Source organism: Microcaecilia unicolor, chromosome 5 (assembly GCF_901765095.1).
Source record: "Microcaecilia unicolor chromosome 5, aMicUni1.1, whole genome shotgun sequence".
Lineage (NCBI taxonomy): Eukaryota > Metazoa > Chordata > Amphibia > Gymnophiona > Siphonopidae > Microcaecilia > Microcaecilia unicolor.
In genome coordinates this window covers 248,235,771-248,251,900 of record NC_044035.1, presented here as the reverse complement: position 1 = coordinate 248,251,900, position 16,130 = coordinate 248,235,771, and the positions used below count along the sequence as shown (strand labels likewise).

Below are 16,130 nucleotides of genomic sequence, written 5' to 3'. Positions count from 1 at the left end.
AGTACCATTATGTAAGGTTGGTTAGAGGAAGAAGTCATATTTAGTTGAGCAACCCAAAAGAGTAATATTTTCAGATCTGGAAAAAAATTTCAGCCATCCTTAGAGGCAGGACTGGCCCAAAGTTATTTGACACCTTAGGCAGTTCTTCAGCTGTGTCCTCTTCCCCTCTGTCCCCCCCTCCCTTAGGTAGTACGAGGTCCTGTCTTGCCCACGATGTCCAGCATCTCCCCTTCCCTTTCCTATCCCTCCTTTCAAGTGTCTAGCATCTCATCTCCCCTTCTTTACCCTTCCCCCCAGGTACCTTGCCAAAAAAAACCCTGAATTGGTCTGTACCAGTTTGACAGTTGAAATCAAGTTAGAGGGCATTCTTGGTGATATTGTCAATTAAACAGCTTCATCAGGGAGGTTGAGAGCCAGGGCTTTCTTAGTGGTGATCCCAGAATTGTGGAACAAACTGCCAGAGGGGTTATGGAAGGAGACAAACTATGGGCTGTTCCACCAAAAAATAATTATTTTTTCCTAACAAAGTCTAATGCCTGCAATCAACCAATGAGCATGTGCTTCTTGATTTAAAGTACAAGTATTCAAAAAAATGATAATTGAGATTGAATTTATCTAACAATCAATTAATAAAAATTGCTGTCATCAGCTCCACAGTCATAAAATTAGTTGGAAAAAATCAGGTTTGTTCAGTAATGACATAGGCAAAAACAAACATGAGAGAAATCATCCAAAACAGAGGAAGGATGAAAACATCTTAATGTGGCAATTTATTATTTTATCCCTACCTCTACAGCTCTTGGTTAGTAATGGGACAAGCCAAAGAGCAATGGGAAAAAAATCAAGACTAAATCTTGCTTAACTTATGGTGCTACTTTAATTACTGACCTTGTTTTAGAGAGAAAAATGTAACTTTGTAATTTGAAAGTACAGGGTAGTCAGATGGCTATAAACAACAGCCTCACCAATTTTGCTAGCTGTTTTGACCATTACAAAGCTAGATGGAGATTGAGGCTTTGAAATAACTGATGATTGTATTGTTTTGCTTTATTATTTTATACCACTTTGAGAGTAACTTTATAACAGGGCACCTGGTTTTAAAGAAATTAAAGAAGTGCCTACTTAAACACCATTTTATACAGATATGTGGGTGGCTGTATAAAATAATGGCAGAAATCAGACCTAGCTTGCAGGCATGGACACTTACATCTGCTCTTGAGCTAGGTCTAAGTGAGTACACTCAGGTAAGTGCGTATTTACAAACTCTGCTCACCCTCCACCAAACTCCACCCATAGATGGCTACTGTCAAAATATATGCTATCATGATGAATTCTTTATAAACACTCATTTATGCGTGTAAATCAGCATTTTACATATGAAAAGTGGTTTATAAAATTATCCTTGTGAAAGGCAATTCTATAACTGCATAGATGTGTGCCTTCCACATTTAAGTGCACTATTCTGTAAGGGAATACAAGAAGAGCAGAGCACGCTTCAGTATATCAAAATCTCACACATTTGCTCGTGATTATTGTGATCTCCATTGGTCTGTACCACTAGATTTTTATGTTATTCTTTTAAAATTATGTATGTTTTAAAGTTTTTATTGTATTATCAGCCTGTTTTATGATATTAGTAATAATAGAATCCTCAGTGTAGCCCAGTGATGGGCAAAACATGGCCATGTCGGGCGATTTTAATGTATGAGACTTAATAATAAAGATTTTGTTCTACTGAAGCATGATCTGCGTGATATCTGCAGATCATCTCTCTCTCTCTCTCTCTCTCTCTCTCTTTTTTTAACCATAGGCTGTTCTATAAGGGAGCATGCAATTGCTTTAGTACATAACCGCATGGGAGGGGGGTATATATGTAGGGGGGGCAAGGCTGGGACATGGGCATGTCTCCCACTTACACACACAAGTTAGGGCCCCTTTTACCAAGCTGCAGCAAAAGGGGGCCAGCGCTGGCATCGGTGTGCATCGAGGCCCCCTTTTACGCAGCTGGTAAAAGGGAAGTCTTGCTTTCTTACAGGAAATGGACCGGCGGCCATTTCGGGGAAAGCCCTTACCACCACCTGTTAAAGTGGCGGTAAGGGCTCCCACATTAACCCTGTGGTAACCTGGCTGGCAGCATGCAGCACTGCCCAATTACCGCTGGGTACACTCTGGCACTACAAAAATAAATTTTAGTAGTGCTGGAAATGATGGCACAATAGAGGTGGGAAGTACCACTGGGCTGCTGCTGTAGCCCGGCGGTACTTCCTGTATAGCAAGCGGTAAGCCCATATTGGGCTTACTGCCGCTTAGTTAAAGGCGTCCTTACAGAATACTGTAAATTCATATGTTGCATATTGAATTTTAGGCATGTTTATTTAAACCTGCCATTGGCCTGGCATAAGTGGGCATGCCTAACTTTAGGCACTATGTTTATTCCAGTACTCTCTAACAGAATCTGGGTACCCAGATGCAATTATGGCATAGATGCTCCCTGCACAGCATTGATGCACCTAAGAGGGGGCACCCAGTTATAGAATTGCCCCTTTGATGTGTTGTATTATGTTGAACACCACTAACGAATCGGAGGACATTTTTCTTCACTCAACGAGTAGTTAAACTCTGGAATTTGCTGCCGGAAAAGGTGGTTAAGGCAGTTAACTTAGCGGACTTCAAAAAAGGGTTGGATGGCTTCCTGGAGGAAAAAGCCATAGAATGTTATTGAATGGACGAGGGAATAATACAGTATTTCTAGGATGGGCGGGACCAGGGGCGTAGCCAGACACCCAATTTTGGGTGGGCCTGGGCCCAAGGTGGGTGGGCAGACGAACTTCGCCCCGTCCCACAGGTGATTTGGTCTCTCCTTCTCTCGCCTGCATGCCATATGGTCTCTGAAACATCCCCCCTCTCCCGTATACCTTTTAAATATCAGATTTTCACCGTCATAATACACACTGCTCATGTTGGCCCCACACCCTTCCCTCTGATGCAACTTTCTGTTTCCGCCTACACAGAAATACATCAGAGGGAAGGCTATGAGGCCGGTGCAAACAGTATGTATATCACTGCTCACTGCAGGCAAAGATCTGCTACTTACAAGGTATGCAGGAGGGACACTTGTTGGGAGTTTTTGGCTGGTGGGGCTTGGGAATCCCTGCCAGCCACATTATAGATGTGTTGCTACTGGGTGGGCCTGAACCCAAAGTGGGTGGGCCTGGGCCCACCCAAGCCCACCCTTGGCTACGCCACTGGGTGGGACAAATTGCTTGTTCTTTTGGCCGCTGTCGGTGACAGGGTGCTGGGCTTGATGGACCCTTGGTCTGTCCCAGCATAACAATGCTTATGTACTTATGTACCTTGTAGAGCTCAGGAAAAGTGATTTATAAGAATGACAATTAGGATGTTGGATTAAATATAGAATCTATTTGCTTATCTACCCAGGAAAGCAGAGAACCAAAGAGGGAGCAAAAGCTGACTTGGATAACAAGCGATATCCTGCAAGCAGTCAAGCTTCTATGGCCAACAGCTGAGATATATCCATAGCACAGTGGACAGGAGCAAGTGGGCAGAACAGATGGACCAAACACTTTCTGTCTACCATCATCTACTGAGTTGCTATGTAACCTGCCATTACTGTAAAAAAACAAAACAAAACTTTTTTTTACCAAAGTTAATTCAATCATTATAGACTATCACTTTTGAAACGATCAGACATGAAGAAAACTATAAATAAAAAAACTATGTATCTCTGTTTCATTTATATATTTCTTTTTGTTCAAAATTTTTTATTCATTTTTTGCTTAATTAAAGTACAATTTACAAAACATATGCGTATAATTGGTCATAAATGTAGAAACAAATTTAAAACCTTAAGGAATACACATATTAGCAAATTAAAGAACACCTAGGGCAAGCTGATCTCTCTAATACACTGATAACTTTAAGATAATAGTCACGCAGAGCTAAGTGGTCAGCTGTTCTATTAAAGTATTTTCAGCTGTTACCGAGTTTCTGAAGTCTTTTCCTCTATTATCTTAAAGTTATCAGTGTATTAGAGAGATCAGCTTGCCCTAGGTGGATATTTTAGGTTTAATACTATAACGGCAAGTACCAGGAGTATTGTCAAACTAAAGAACAGCAATGTTACTTGTGTGTCTACAAAAAAAAAAACATATTCGAATAAGTGAGGTACCCACAATCATAACAAAGTGGAAATAGCCTTATTTGGAGGTAAATTGTAATAACGAGCCCCATATCCCATCATATATTTTTTATTGTATTCTAAGGGACCCTTTACTAAGGTGCACTGAAAAATGGCCTGCGGTAGTGAAGGCGTGTGTTTTGGACGCATGCAGATCCATTTTTCAGCGCGCCTGCAAAAAATGCTTTTTTAAAAAGTTTTGCTGAAAATGGACGTGCAGCAAGATCAAAATTGGCACGCGTCCATTTTGGGTCTGAGACCTTACCGCCAGCCTAGGGGTAAAGTCTCACGCGGCAACTGAGCAATAATGACCTAAGCACATCAAATGGCACTTGGCCCACGTCTGATACACTCATCTGAAAATAAAATTATTTTTCAGACATGCGTCTCGGGCGCACACCAAAATTGAAATTACCACAAGAGCCGCACGGTAGCCAGGTGGTAATTCCATTTTGGCACATGTTGGGCACAAGTAAACGCTTATGTGACTTAGTAAAAGGACCCCTAAGTGTATACTCATGTTGATACATGCATATTCACCTGTGTTCTCAGACAGAGTCTTAGAGTACATGTGCCCACATGCTTTTCTGTATGTCTGCAAATGTATGGTTATATATGCAGTTGTAGGTGGTTTAAGTATTAGGCAGAGAAAAGGGATAACATAAGCTTTGCCAACCCATATTCATCTTCTGCCATAGCCCCCGTAAAGTACATGCATACACAAACACATATATCTACAGCTTGCCATACCCGTTTGATCTGAGCAATATGTGTGTCGAGAGATAACAAACAATTGGAAATGCTGTAAATTATTTCAAAGTGCAATAATCCAGGCTTTTAAAATCTTTGCTCACTTTCTTGTGAATGGAAAATGACAAAAAAAAAATTTTTTTAATGAAGCAAATTGTAAAATAAACATATTTCATCCATGACAGTCTGTATAGACAAATGTTTTTATTCTCTCCAGTAAGTCCTATCATGTTTTAATTAATCACTTAACTCCCAGGTTCAAGAATTAAATTAGCAAACAAGGATAAATTAATAGCGTGCCCATTTTAAATAAATGACTGAATTATAAGTACTTTTAATTATGTCTGTATCAGTACTAAATGTTTATACTGTAAATTCAGTTAAATTAATTTGACAGGGAAATAGTTTATTTTTCCTTTACTCATTTAAAAATAACATTTGGGAAATGCATTTTAAATGATTTCTTGATATCATCTGCTATTTGAATCCTCCAGTATCATCTGCCAGTCCAAGATAAAATAAAACTTACCCTGAAATAGGACTTAGAAACTATTGGTAAGGCACCTCCAGTTACAGCATTCATATGCCACACTCGCACCTCCTTTATCAGCACATTCAATTATTCTGGGTCTAAGAGTCTCCAGTTTTACCATTTTTATATTAAATTAAGCTTGTTTGTAGAGCAAAAATAAAAGTGGATTTTGACAAATACCTGTGTGAACCATAGCAGAGCACACTGATACCATTACCGTTAGTAAAAGACCCTCTAACGAATAGTTACAGAACAAGCTGCACAGAAAATGGGTCAACCCAAGTTATATTAGTGTGCTTCACACCACAGGAAAAATATTTACACTTCAAAACAAACTGCCCTTCCTGGGTGTTTATTTCCTTGGACCTCTATCTTAAACCTTCACAGAAATGTTAGCAATATGGTGGGACAGCACACAGCAGAGATGGTAATTCAAGTTACTACACTTAAATATTCACCCACTTTGAAATGGTTTGGCTCAAATACTGGGAGATGTTAACTCTTTTGCTTATATAGTTTTGAATTTTTCTTTGTGGAGTTTCGGATATATTTTAAACTAGTCCCAGACCTGTTGGGAAATAATCTAAAATCTTCACCATCTCTCACTTTGTCTTTCCTACAGATGAACAAGACATCTGTGCTACAACGTGAAGGTTTTTAAGTTAAATCTTGGATAATACAATTCCATTTGCTATTTAAATTCTATTGTTCAGGATAATTCTGTAAAATGTATTTTTTATTTTATTTATTTGCTGCATTTGTATCCAATGTGGCTTACAATATATTACAACGACAATCACATTAATGGAATAAGCATGTTCAGTCTGCTGATAACTTTTTAAACATTAGTTTCTTAAATAGGATATTATTGAATGAATAATAATTTACAAATCTAATTGCATCATGAGTATGTATATTTTGCCAAGTTTATTAAAAGTATTTTGTAGCAATTTTCACAATGCCTGTTTTCTGTATAAGACAGTAAGGACCAAATTCTATAAACAGCGCTGATAGGGTTCCTTTTACAAAGGCATGCTAGCATTTTAGCGTGCGCTAAAAATAAGCACATGCTAAACATTAGTCGCCCATATATTTCTATGGGCGTCGCTAGCATTTAGCACATGCTAAAGATTAGCGCACCTTAAAACCACTAGCGTGCCTTTGTAAAAGACACTCATAGTTAGATGCTGTTTATAGAATATGCTTAGCACCAGGATTGGCATCTAACTTTTGATGTGAGGATTTACACCAAGTAAACCCTGGTGTGAATCCTCACGTCTAAATTATGCGTGGATCCTGTTATTCTATAACAGTGCGAATGAATTGTAGGAACGCCCCATGACCATCCCATGGCCTTGCCTCCTTTTTGGAGCCACGCGGAAATTGGACCCCACAACTAAAAATGCACACGTAAATGTTAATGCCAGTTAGTGCTGGTAATTGATTAGCACCCAATTATAATTCAGTGCTAATTGGTTCATTATTCAGTTAAGTTGCATGCACAAGTTGGAGGGGTGTCCAAATTGGATGTGCAGCAAAATGAAAACCAGCGTGCATCCATTTTCAGCCTGAGACCTTAAAGCCACCCGTTGACTTAGCGGTAAGGTCTCATGCGCTAACCGGGCAGTAAGCGTGCAGCATGTGTCAATTGCCAATTACTGCCGGGTAAGGGCCCTACGGTAGAAAATAGAAAATATTTTCTACTGTGTGTTCTGGGCGCGTGCCAAAAATAGAATTACTGCCCAAGGCACATGGCAGTCGGGCGGTAGTGCCAATTTGACACATGTTGGACGCGTATAGGTGCCTACGTATCTTTGTAAAAGGGCCCCTTAGCCTGCCTTACGGCTTAACGCACCTTACTAAAAGGGCCCCTAAATTAGATTGTGAAATTATATTTAGGCGAATTCTGTTATGGTATTATAGAGCAGCACTTGTTTTACCATGTAGGCTTTTCATAAGTGGCTTCCCTTGCATTGTTGTACATATTTACTTTGCTGTTTTTTAAAAATCTGACCACTACAGTAGTTTCCATTATGTTAAATGGAAACAGTGGGAATAAATATTTTTTTTCCGGGGGGGGGGGGGGGGGGGGGGGAGGGGGAACGGCAAATAAACTTTAGATGGAGCACAGAAATATAAGTACATATAAGTACATAAGTAATGCCACACTGGGAAAGACCAAGGGTCCATCGAGCCCAGTATCCTGTCCACGACAGCGGCCAATCCAGGCCAAGGGCACCTGGCAAGCTTCCCAAACGTACACACATTCTATACATGTTATTCCTGGAATTGTGGATTTTTCCCAAGTCCATTTAGTAGTGGTTTATGGACTTGTCCTTTAGGAAACCGTCTAACCCCTTTTTAAACTCTGCTAAGCTAACCGCCTTCACCACATTCTCCGGCAACGAATTCCAGAGTTTAATTATGCATTGGGTGAAGAAATATTTTCTCCGATTTGTTTTAAATTTACTACACTGTAGTTTCATCGCATGCCCCCTAGTCCTAGTATTTTTGGAAAGCGTGAACAGACGCTTCACATCCACCTGTTCCATTCCACTCATTATTTTATATACCTCTATCATGTCTCCCCTCAGCCGTCTCCCACCTCCATGTTCTAACATAAATGCAATAAGGAGGAATTAGTGAATAGGTCACTTTCACCTGGCTAATAATTGTTAATGGATCTTTTCACCAAAAACTTACCCAAACATTTTTAAAGATCAGTTATACTACTAGACGTGGCCAACTTAATTCTGCATCAAGTAGAAAAATTATCTTTCAAATTTGTTTTAAATCTGCTGAATTCGTTTTGTGGAATGCCCCTTAGAAAAGCAGCCCTAGTTCCAGGACTAATAAAAGAATAGTTACCAGGTAAGAACCAATGTCAGCCTCTACCTTCCAATCCAGCTTCACCAACGGGGAATGGAAACATGTTTTAAAAAGCTGCTTAGTACTATTTGAAAGCGTAAATAACCATTCCCTATTAACATGCGCCCCTCTGCTTGTGATTTACTCTATCATGTTTCCTCTTAGCTGTCTTTTCTTCTAACCTGTGTAGCCTTCCCTTTTATCATTTCTGTTGTCCTCAATCTTTTCCAGTTCTCATATCTTTTTTTTTTAGCACTTTGTCCAAATAGAAAGAAGAGTTATCTATACACCTTTGTCTACAACCAATGGAAGCGCTGACACACCTGTCATTAGCCTCTTCTCCTGGAAAGGTGGTGGTGAAGTTAAATAATGTTTTACTCTCTCAGGTAGTCTCTGAAGAATGGCAAAGGCAGCTGTTCAAGGCTGAGAGAAACTAAATGCTGTGGATTCCTCTCCTCTCACATAGTGTCTTCAGGATGGTTTTCCTTCCGCACTCAGGAACACAGAGAAAGCTAACTCTGTTGTCCTTGTGAAAATGAGGCAGGATCAGCAAGCACCAAGTGTCATCGCTCTGTTTTGTCTTGGACAGACTGGATTTCTGGGTATTGCAGCCGTATTTAACTTTTCTGGGCGCGTAGTGTGTTCTACATCAGCATGCGTGTTTTGGTAATGTGTCCTGTGTCTTGTAAACATAATAATAAGATAGAAACTCATGACTGAGGAAGTAATTTGTCTCTGACTCTCTTTAGAGATCTTTCTGCTGCAGTTTGAAAGCGATAGCAATGTTATCTTTAAAGTGTTTTCAAGTCACTATTTAAGCAATCTACAGGCCACATCTAAAGCTGTATTTTAACTTTTATCTAGTCTCCATCAAATATGAGCTGCTAACGTAAAAACTGGTGGCAATGTGCATCAAGGTGGAATAGGACTGAGGGTGGCCATATTCAGTGCATGGTTTCCTCTGTCACTGCCTCTCTAAATGACATGACACATTCAAACTCATCTCAAATGGAGGCTTTTTTATTTCTAGTTTTGTGATTATTGTTGCTTCATTATTTGTTCAGATAAGCAACACCACCTACCAATAACTGCCACCCCGGGTCAGACAGCTCTTTAATTTTCATTAACGTTTCCCTCATTTTGCCATGTAAAGGCAAAAAGGATTTTTCAATAAACTTTTCCGTATCAGGCTGCACAGTTTTCCTTCTTCTCTCTTAAGAATTAGTGGCAATCTTCAGTTTAGGAAAGCCCTTAAGACATTTCTTTTTAAGAAATGTTATTAATCTGTAGTAACTGATATTCTTTTTGGAACGTATTGTATAATCTGGTTTAAACATTATAATGCCTGATGTTTGTTCAGTTTTTGTCTGTTGTTTTACCTGCAATGAACTTTGTAGAGTTTTGAAGGTTATAAGACTATAGTAATAATAATAAAATAATAATTGTCTGACTGGATGGTATTAATAGTTTAATAGTTTAAAACACATGATATACCAGCCCATTTGTCAGACAAGTCAGAGTGGTTTACAATTAAAAAAAAATCAAGAACAGAAAGAACCCCAATTAAAATAGCAAAGAAACTTACAAACAGAATCCCGCCCACATCGTCCAAACATAATAGCTCACAAACCTTACAAACTTACAGGCTACCAACACAAGATAGAAAATAGGCATCAACATCCCAAAACTGTAGAAAAAAAAAAGATTTAAACATCCCTTTAAATCAGGGATTCTCAACCCAGTCCTTGGGACATACCTAGCCAGTCAGGTTTTCAAGATATCCCCAATGAAAATGCATTGGGATGACGTTGAGAGACGCCAGGTTGCCATTTTCTTCCAGTCCCGGTGAAAGTTCCTCCAGGGACGGTCAGAGAATATAATTAAAATCAGAAAGTTGATAGCTAAAGTCACTACCCCTGAAGACGCACTATGGCAAAACACATATGTGTAGGGTGTGGCAGGAGTTTTGGATATATACCTCAAGCGGGAGGAGAACAGTAAAGGTGAAGGAGAGGTGACTCGAGGAATAATATCGGAAGATAAAAGGAAGAACAGATAAGCTAAGAGAATTATTCAATGGAAGAAGAAGTTAAGATTACGTTGGAAAAGTTGTGATCCAAACTGAACTGAATGTTTATCTCAATGATAGAGAACTGAAAAAAAGATGTGAAGTCGGTTGTATGAACACTTGATAAGTGGAAGCATAATATTCATGCAACGGAGGACATTTAAAGTCCAGTGTATATAAAGAGAAAGAACAAAGTTACAAGAATGAAATTGTAAATATGCAGTCATGAACTGATATGTGATAACTTTATCAGATAATATAAGATGATGTTGTAAATTGAGGTGATTAGAGTTAAAGTGGTAAGAATATAAAGCGAGACAACAGAGTACAACATAAATAGGTAGTAAGGAGTGTGAGAGGAGAATGAATGAGGTGAGGTTTGGATTCTAAAGTTTTAGAATATGTGAACAATATATAAATATTATTTTAAAGTATATGGTCAATAAAGCAGTTTGAAACTATATATATTGATAGCGGTGATTACTTTGGTGAGCAAGGAGTGGCCTAGTGGTTAGGGTGGTGGACTTTGGTCCTGGGGAACTGAGGAACTGAGTTTGATTCCCACTTCAGGCACAGGCAGCTCCTTGTGACTCTGGGCAAGTCACTTAACCCTTCATTGCCCCAGGTACAAATAAGTACCTGTATACAATATGTAAGCCGCATTGAGCCTGCCATGAGTGGGAAAGCGCGGGGTACAAATGTAACAAAAAAAATAAAATGCATGAGATAGATCTGCATACAATATCTCCATTCTACAGAAGTCCATGCATATTCATTATGGGTATCCTGAAAACCTGATTGGCTAGATGTGTCCCAAGGACTGGCTTGAGAACCCCTGTTTTAAATGATTTATAAGACTGCTCCTCCCGAATTCCCCATGGCAGCTGATTCAACAAAAAAGGAACATACCAAAAAACCCACACTTCCTCATAGAGGATAATCGAGCTTGTGTCTGAAGCGGGAGTACTAACAGCACTACATCCTTAAAACCCTAGAAGGAACATAGGGCTGTAACAAAGCAGACAACCAGGCTTCCCCATGTATAGCACCATAGTTAATATCTTAAACATTGGCTGATACTCCATTGGAAGCCAATGATATTTATCATAACCTGAGGTCACATGAACTCTCCTAGCTAGGCCTCCCTAGAGCCTGATCCCAGCATAAGAACATATGAACATAAGAGTAGCCATACTGGGTCAGACCAATGGTCCATCTAGCCCTGTATCCTGTTTTCCAAACAGTGGCCCAGCCAGGTCACAAGTACCTGGCAGAAACCCAAATCATGGCAACACTCCATACTACAAATCCCAGGGCAAGCAGTTGTTTCCCATGTCTGTCTCAATAGCAGACTACGGACTTTTCCTCCAGGAATTTTTACCACTGATATTTGAGAATACTATTGAAGTCAATTCTGATAAACTTTATTGGAGCAGTTAATTCTTTTGTATTTATAGTTTATTGGATTGTACAGTTTTACTTTTGTACCCTTGTAGAAGACAGCATGCCAAGAGCAGGAAGGAAGAGTGCTAGGGAGGGGGATGGTAACAGTTGGGCGAAAGGAGGAAGCAGAATGATGAAAAGACATACAAAAAAGCAAGAGGAAGGGCAAGGAAGAGGGGAAGAAGAAGAGCTGGGAGGAGAAATGAGTGTGAAGCAGAGAGAAGAAAGGACAGAAAGGTGGGGAGAGAGAAGCAAGGAAAGAGGGACAGAGTAAGAGGGTAAAGGATGAGGGATTATGGAGAGGTGTGGAAGGTTGTGAGTGGGGGGAGAGGAATGAGAGGGAGACTGGAAAAGTATAAGTAGGATAAAGAAAAATACAAGGAAAAGGAAAAATAAAAGAATTAGAACCTATAATATCAAGAAAAGATACCAACAGAATGGAGCAATCTAGAGGATATATTAAAAGAATAAAATGGGTAACAAGCAAAAAACAGCAGTCAGAGTGAAAAGGAAAAATGGATTAATAAAGAAAGCTACAGAAATGAAAATACATCAAAATAAAATAATAAAAAAGGAACACAGAGGAAGACAATAAGAATAGATTAAGAAACATAAAGTTTTGAAACTATTTTATTGTGTCACCCTATCTCAGCTACAACTGAACAGTGGGAACATTGGGAAGGAGAAGAAAGTTCATCTGCTCCCCTCACTAATCTGAGCTCCCTACCCTTTGCCCTCCTCCCAAACAAAACAGGCAAACTATGCCTATGCAACTTGCACCCCCTTTCTACTCCCTCTACCCCCCCCCCCCCCCCCCCCACACACACCTGGAAAGTCTTGTGTCACTGTACACTGCAGTGGGTATTCCTTGAACCAAACTTCTGAATGGCATTTCTGAAGGACAGAAAAGTGAGTGGGATGGAGCTGAAGTTGGCGGAGCTGTGATAGGATGCATGGTTGGGTTTCTGGGATACTAAGGTAAAGGCAGTTAGCTTAGTGGGGTTTAAAAAGGGTCAGGGTGGCTTCCTAAAGGAAAAGTCCATAGACCATTATTAAATGGACTTGGGGAAAATCCACTGCTTACTCCTGGGATAAGCAGCATAAAATGTATTGAACTTTTTGGGGATTTTGCCAGGTATTTCTGACCTGAATTGGCCACTGTTGGAAACAGGATGCTGGGCTTGATGGACTTTTGGTCTGTCCCAGTGTGGCAATACTTATATACTAATTTGTACAAACCTTTTTAAAACCCAGATACGCTAACCGCTGTTACCACCTCCTCTGGCAAAGAGTTCCAGAGCTTAACTATTCATTGAGTGAAAAATTATTTCCTCCTATTTGTTGTAAACGTATTTCCATGTAACTTCCTTGAGTGTCCCCTAGTCTTTGTACTTTTGGAACAAGTAAAAAATTGATTTACTTCTACTCATTCTACACCACTCAGAATTTTGTAGACCTCAATCATATCTCCCCTCATCCATCTCTTTTCCAAGCTGAAGAACCCTCACCTCTTTTCCTCATATGAGAGACGTTCCATCCCCTTTATCATTTTGGTCACTCTTCTTTGAACCGTTTCTAATTCCGCTATATCTTTTTTGAAATACGGTGACCAAAACTGAACGCATACTGAACTGTAGGCAAATGCTTAAAACATAACAGGACACGTCCATGTAGACCACATCGCCGTAATCTAACTTTGTCACCAATAGAGAACGTAAAAATGTATGCAACACAGCCTCATCAAAATAGGCGCGCACAGATTACATAGGAGCCATTTTATTAAAGTGTATTAGGTGCTAATGTGCCTTTAATGCAGGGGGAAAGGCTTACTGCAAAATATATGAAAGCGTTTTGTGATAGTTTGCCTATCAGTGTGAGTTAACTCATATGTTAGCTATTTTTTAATATATTTTTTGCTGGGGCATGTCATATGCAGAGAATAGGCGTAGGAACATTAATTAGCTAGTGTGTTCACGTTAATGTGTGTTAACTGGTTAATGCAGAGTTAACACGGGAGTACTTTGCACCTACTAAATAGGAGGTGGTAAGTGCTCCCGCATTAACTTTTTTCAGATAACAAGCACTACTACTACTACAATTTAATTAGGACAGACAAACAGGACAAATAAGAGATAAGGTGGGAATGATAAAACATGGGTACTGAACAAGTGAGTAAGGGTTAGGAGTTAAAAGCAGCATCAAAAAGGAGGGCTTTTAGCCTCGATATGAGAATTTGTCAACTGGATGTAGCAGTCCTGTTTGGCAAGTGAAAGAGCAGACTGGAAGGAGGTCAGCAAGAATTTGAAATGTATGAAGTCAGCATGGACACGAGATTTCAGCCAAAGGCATTCGGCAGAGCGGGCATAGGAACGTAGGTAGCGGATTCTAGAGGACAGCCAAGGCTGGGGTTTGGTACGCCTTACATAACGGGGAATGGGACGAGTGAGAGTATCCAGAGCAGAGGAGAGAATAGTATTATAGGAACAGCCTGATTGACAGATTTGGATAACACAGTGGTTGAGAAGAGATTTGAAACACTGGAGAACAGAGTAGAAGGGTCAATAGCCTGAAGATTCCTAAATGTATTGGTTGAGATTGGATGGGACTGGGGGGAGGGTGTTTAAGTGTGAAAGTTATCAGATGATGGTCAGAGAAGGGAAGAGCTGAGGTGCAGAAACTGGAGAGTAAGCAGTTGGAGAAGACGATAAGATCAAGACAGTGGTCATTCTGGTGAGTGAGGGTAGTAGAGCACAGTTGAAGGTTGAAAAGGATGTTAAAGTGAGAAACTGAGAAGCATAAGAGTCAGAGGGAATCATTAGCGTAAATGTTAAAATCCCCAAGAATGAGGGAAGGAGATGAAGGTTCAAGAAAGAAGGAAATCCAGGCATCAAAGTCAGTGAGAAAAGAAGAAAGGAACTTATCAGGGGGTTGATAAATGACTGCTACTCGTAGAGGCAGAGGAGTGAATAGACGGATGGAGTGGACTTCAAAGGAAGAAAAGCAGTGAGACTGAGGTGGAAGAAGAGGTTGAAAGTGCTAAGGCAAACATTGTCACATGACCTGAAAAACAAAATTGAAAAATACTTAAAATATAGCCAAGTTAGAAATGGGCTTAGCACATGAGAAAGTCCTGTGTTAAAACCTACTAAGTCCCTATGCTAATACAGCTTAGTAAAATGGCCACATAGTCTATGAGCATTGGTAAATGACTGACACATCAAAGAAGCATTCTAGATGCTAGTTCTGATGTTGGGTTTCATAAATATTGGACTGTTGGCCAGTGGAGGTTGTATTGAAAACACCAACTCCATTTCACATAGGAATGGATAGTTTTCAGATGCAGTGGCCTACTGAAAGAAGAGCGATGGAGGTGGTCTTCTCTGGATATAAGAAATTAAAGTGTGTTAGTGCTACACAGCAGGGTCACCAGGATGCCTTTCCCACCTCCCTCCTGCCATCACCCCGCACACTGGAGAGAGAAAGGGTAGATGTTGGATGGAACAGAGGCAAGAGGGGGTAGATGGTGGAAAGAAGTGGAGAGAGAGAGGGTAGACACTGGATGGAATGGGACTCAGAGGGCAGATGCTGGATGGAAGGTTGAGAGAGAGAGAGGGGAGGTAGACACTGGATGGAATGGGACAGAGAGGGCAGATGCTGGATGGAAGGTTGGGAGAGAGAGAGGACAGATGCTGGATAGAAGGTTGAGAAAGAGAGCGAGAGAGCGCAGATGCTGGATGGAATGAAGGAGAAAGGGGGTAGACTGTGATGCTGGATGAAAGGGGGAGACTGGAGAGAGAAACAGAGAGGGCAGACACTTTATGGAAGGGGGGAAGAGAAACAGGGCAGATGTATCACAAGACAACCACAGAAAATTAATAAAGCAATACTGTTACAAACAGCATCTAAATTTCTAAGCCAATTCAAAAGTAAACCTGACAAGTCTTTAGCAGAAAAAGAGAAAAATACAGATCCAATGATTTCAGCTAATTGCTAAATTTATTCATTTATTTATTTACATATTTACTTAGGGGTCCTTTTACTAGGGTACATTAGGCACTAAAGATGACTAATGCAGCAAAAATGGCCTAATGCAGGACATGCTAAAGCATCACACATTAGTTTTTGCATATGCATGCGTTAACTGAGAGGTAAGTATTTTTGAGGTGGCATGTCAGGGGCAGAGAGGGAGCATTCCTGCACTAACCAGTTAGTGCATCTACATTTCCACATGTCATGGTGTAGTTTGTTTCATTTGGGAGGGGGGGAGGGGG

At 40.1% G+C, this 16,130-nt stretch overlaps 1 protein-coding gene across 5 annotated transcripts in view; it reads right to left on the bottom strand.

Annotated features, from left to right (window-relative positions):
* Nucleotides 1-16,130, bottom strand: part of CD247 (CD247 molecule) — a 143,020-nt gene that overhangs the window by 54,825 nt on the left and 72,065 nt on the right. The window contains exon 1 of one of the 5 annotated variants that reach the window (XM_030203951.1): nt 8,672-8,911. The exons of 3 other annotated variants lie outside the window; for them this stretch is intronic. In XM_030203951.1, the coding sequence (XP_030059811.1) occupies nt 8,672-8,678 (7 nt within the window). In that variant the 5' untranslated portion in view covers nt 8,679-8,911. Of the gene's footprint in view, nt 1-5,477; nt 5,607-8,671; nt 8,912-16,130 lie in introns of those variants that run through there. One more of the 5 variants, XM_030203954.1, reaches the window with a different exon arrangement.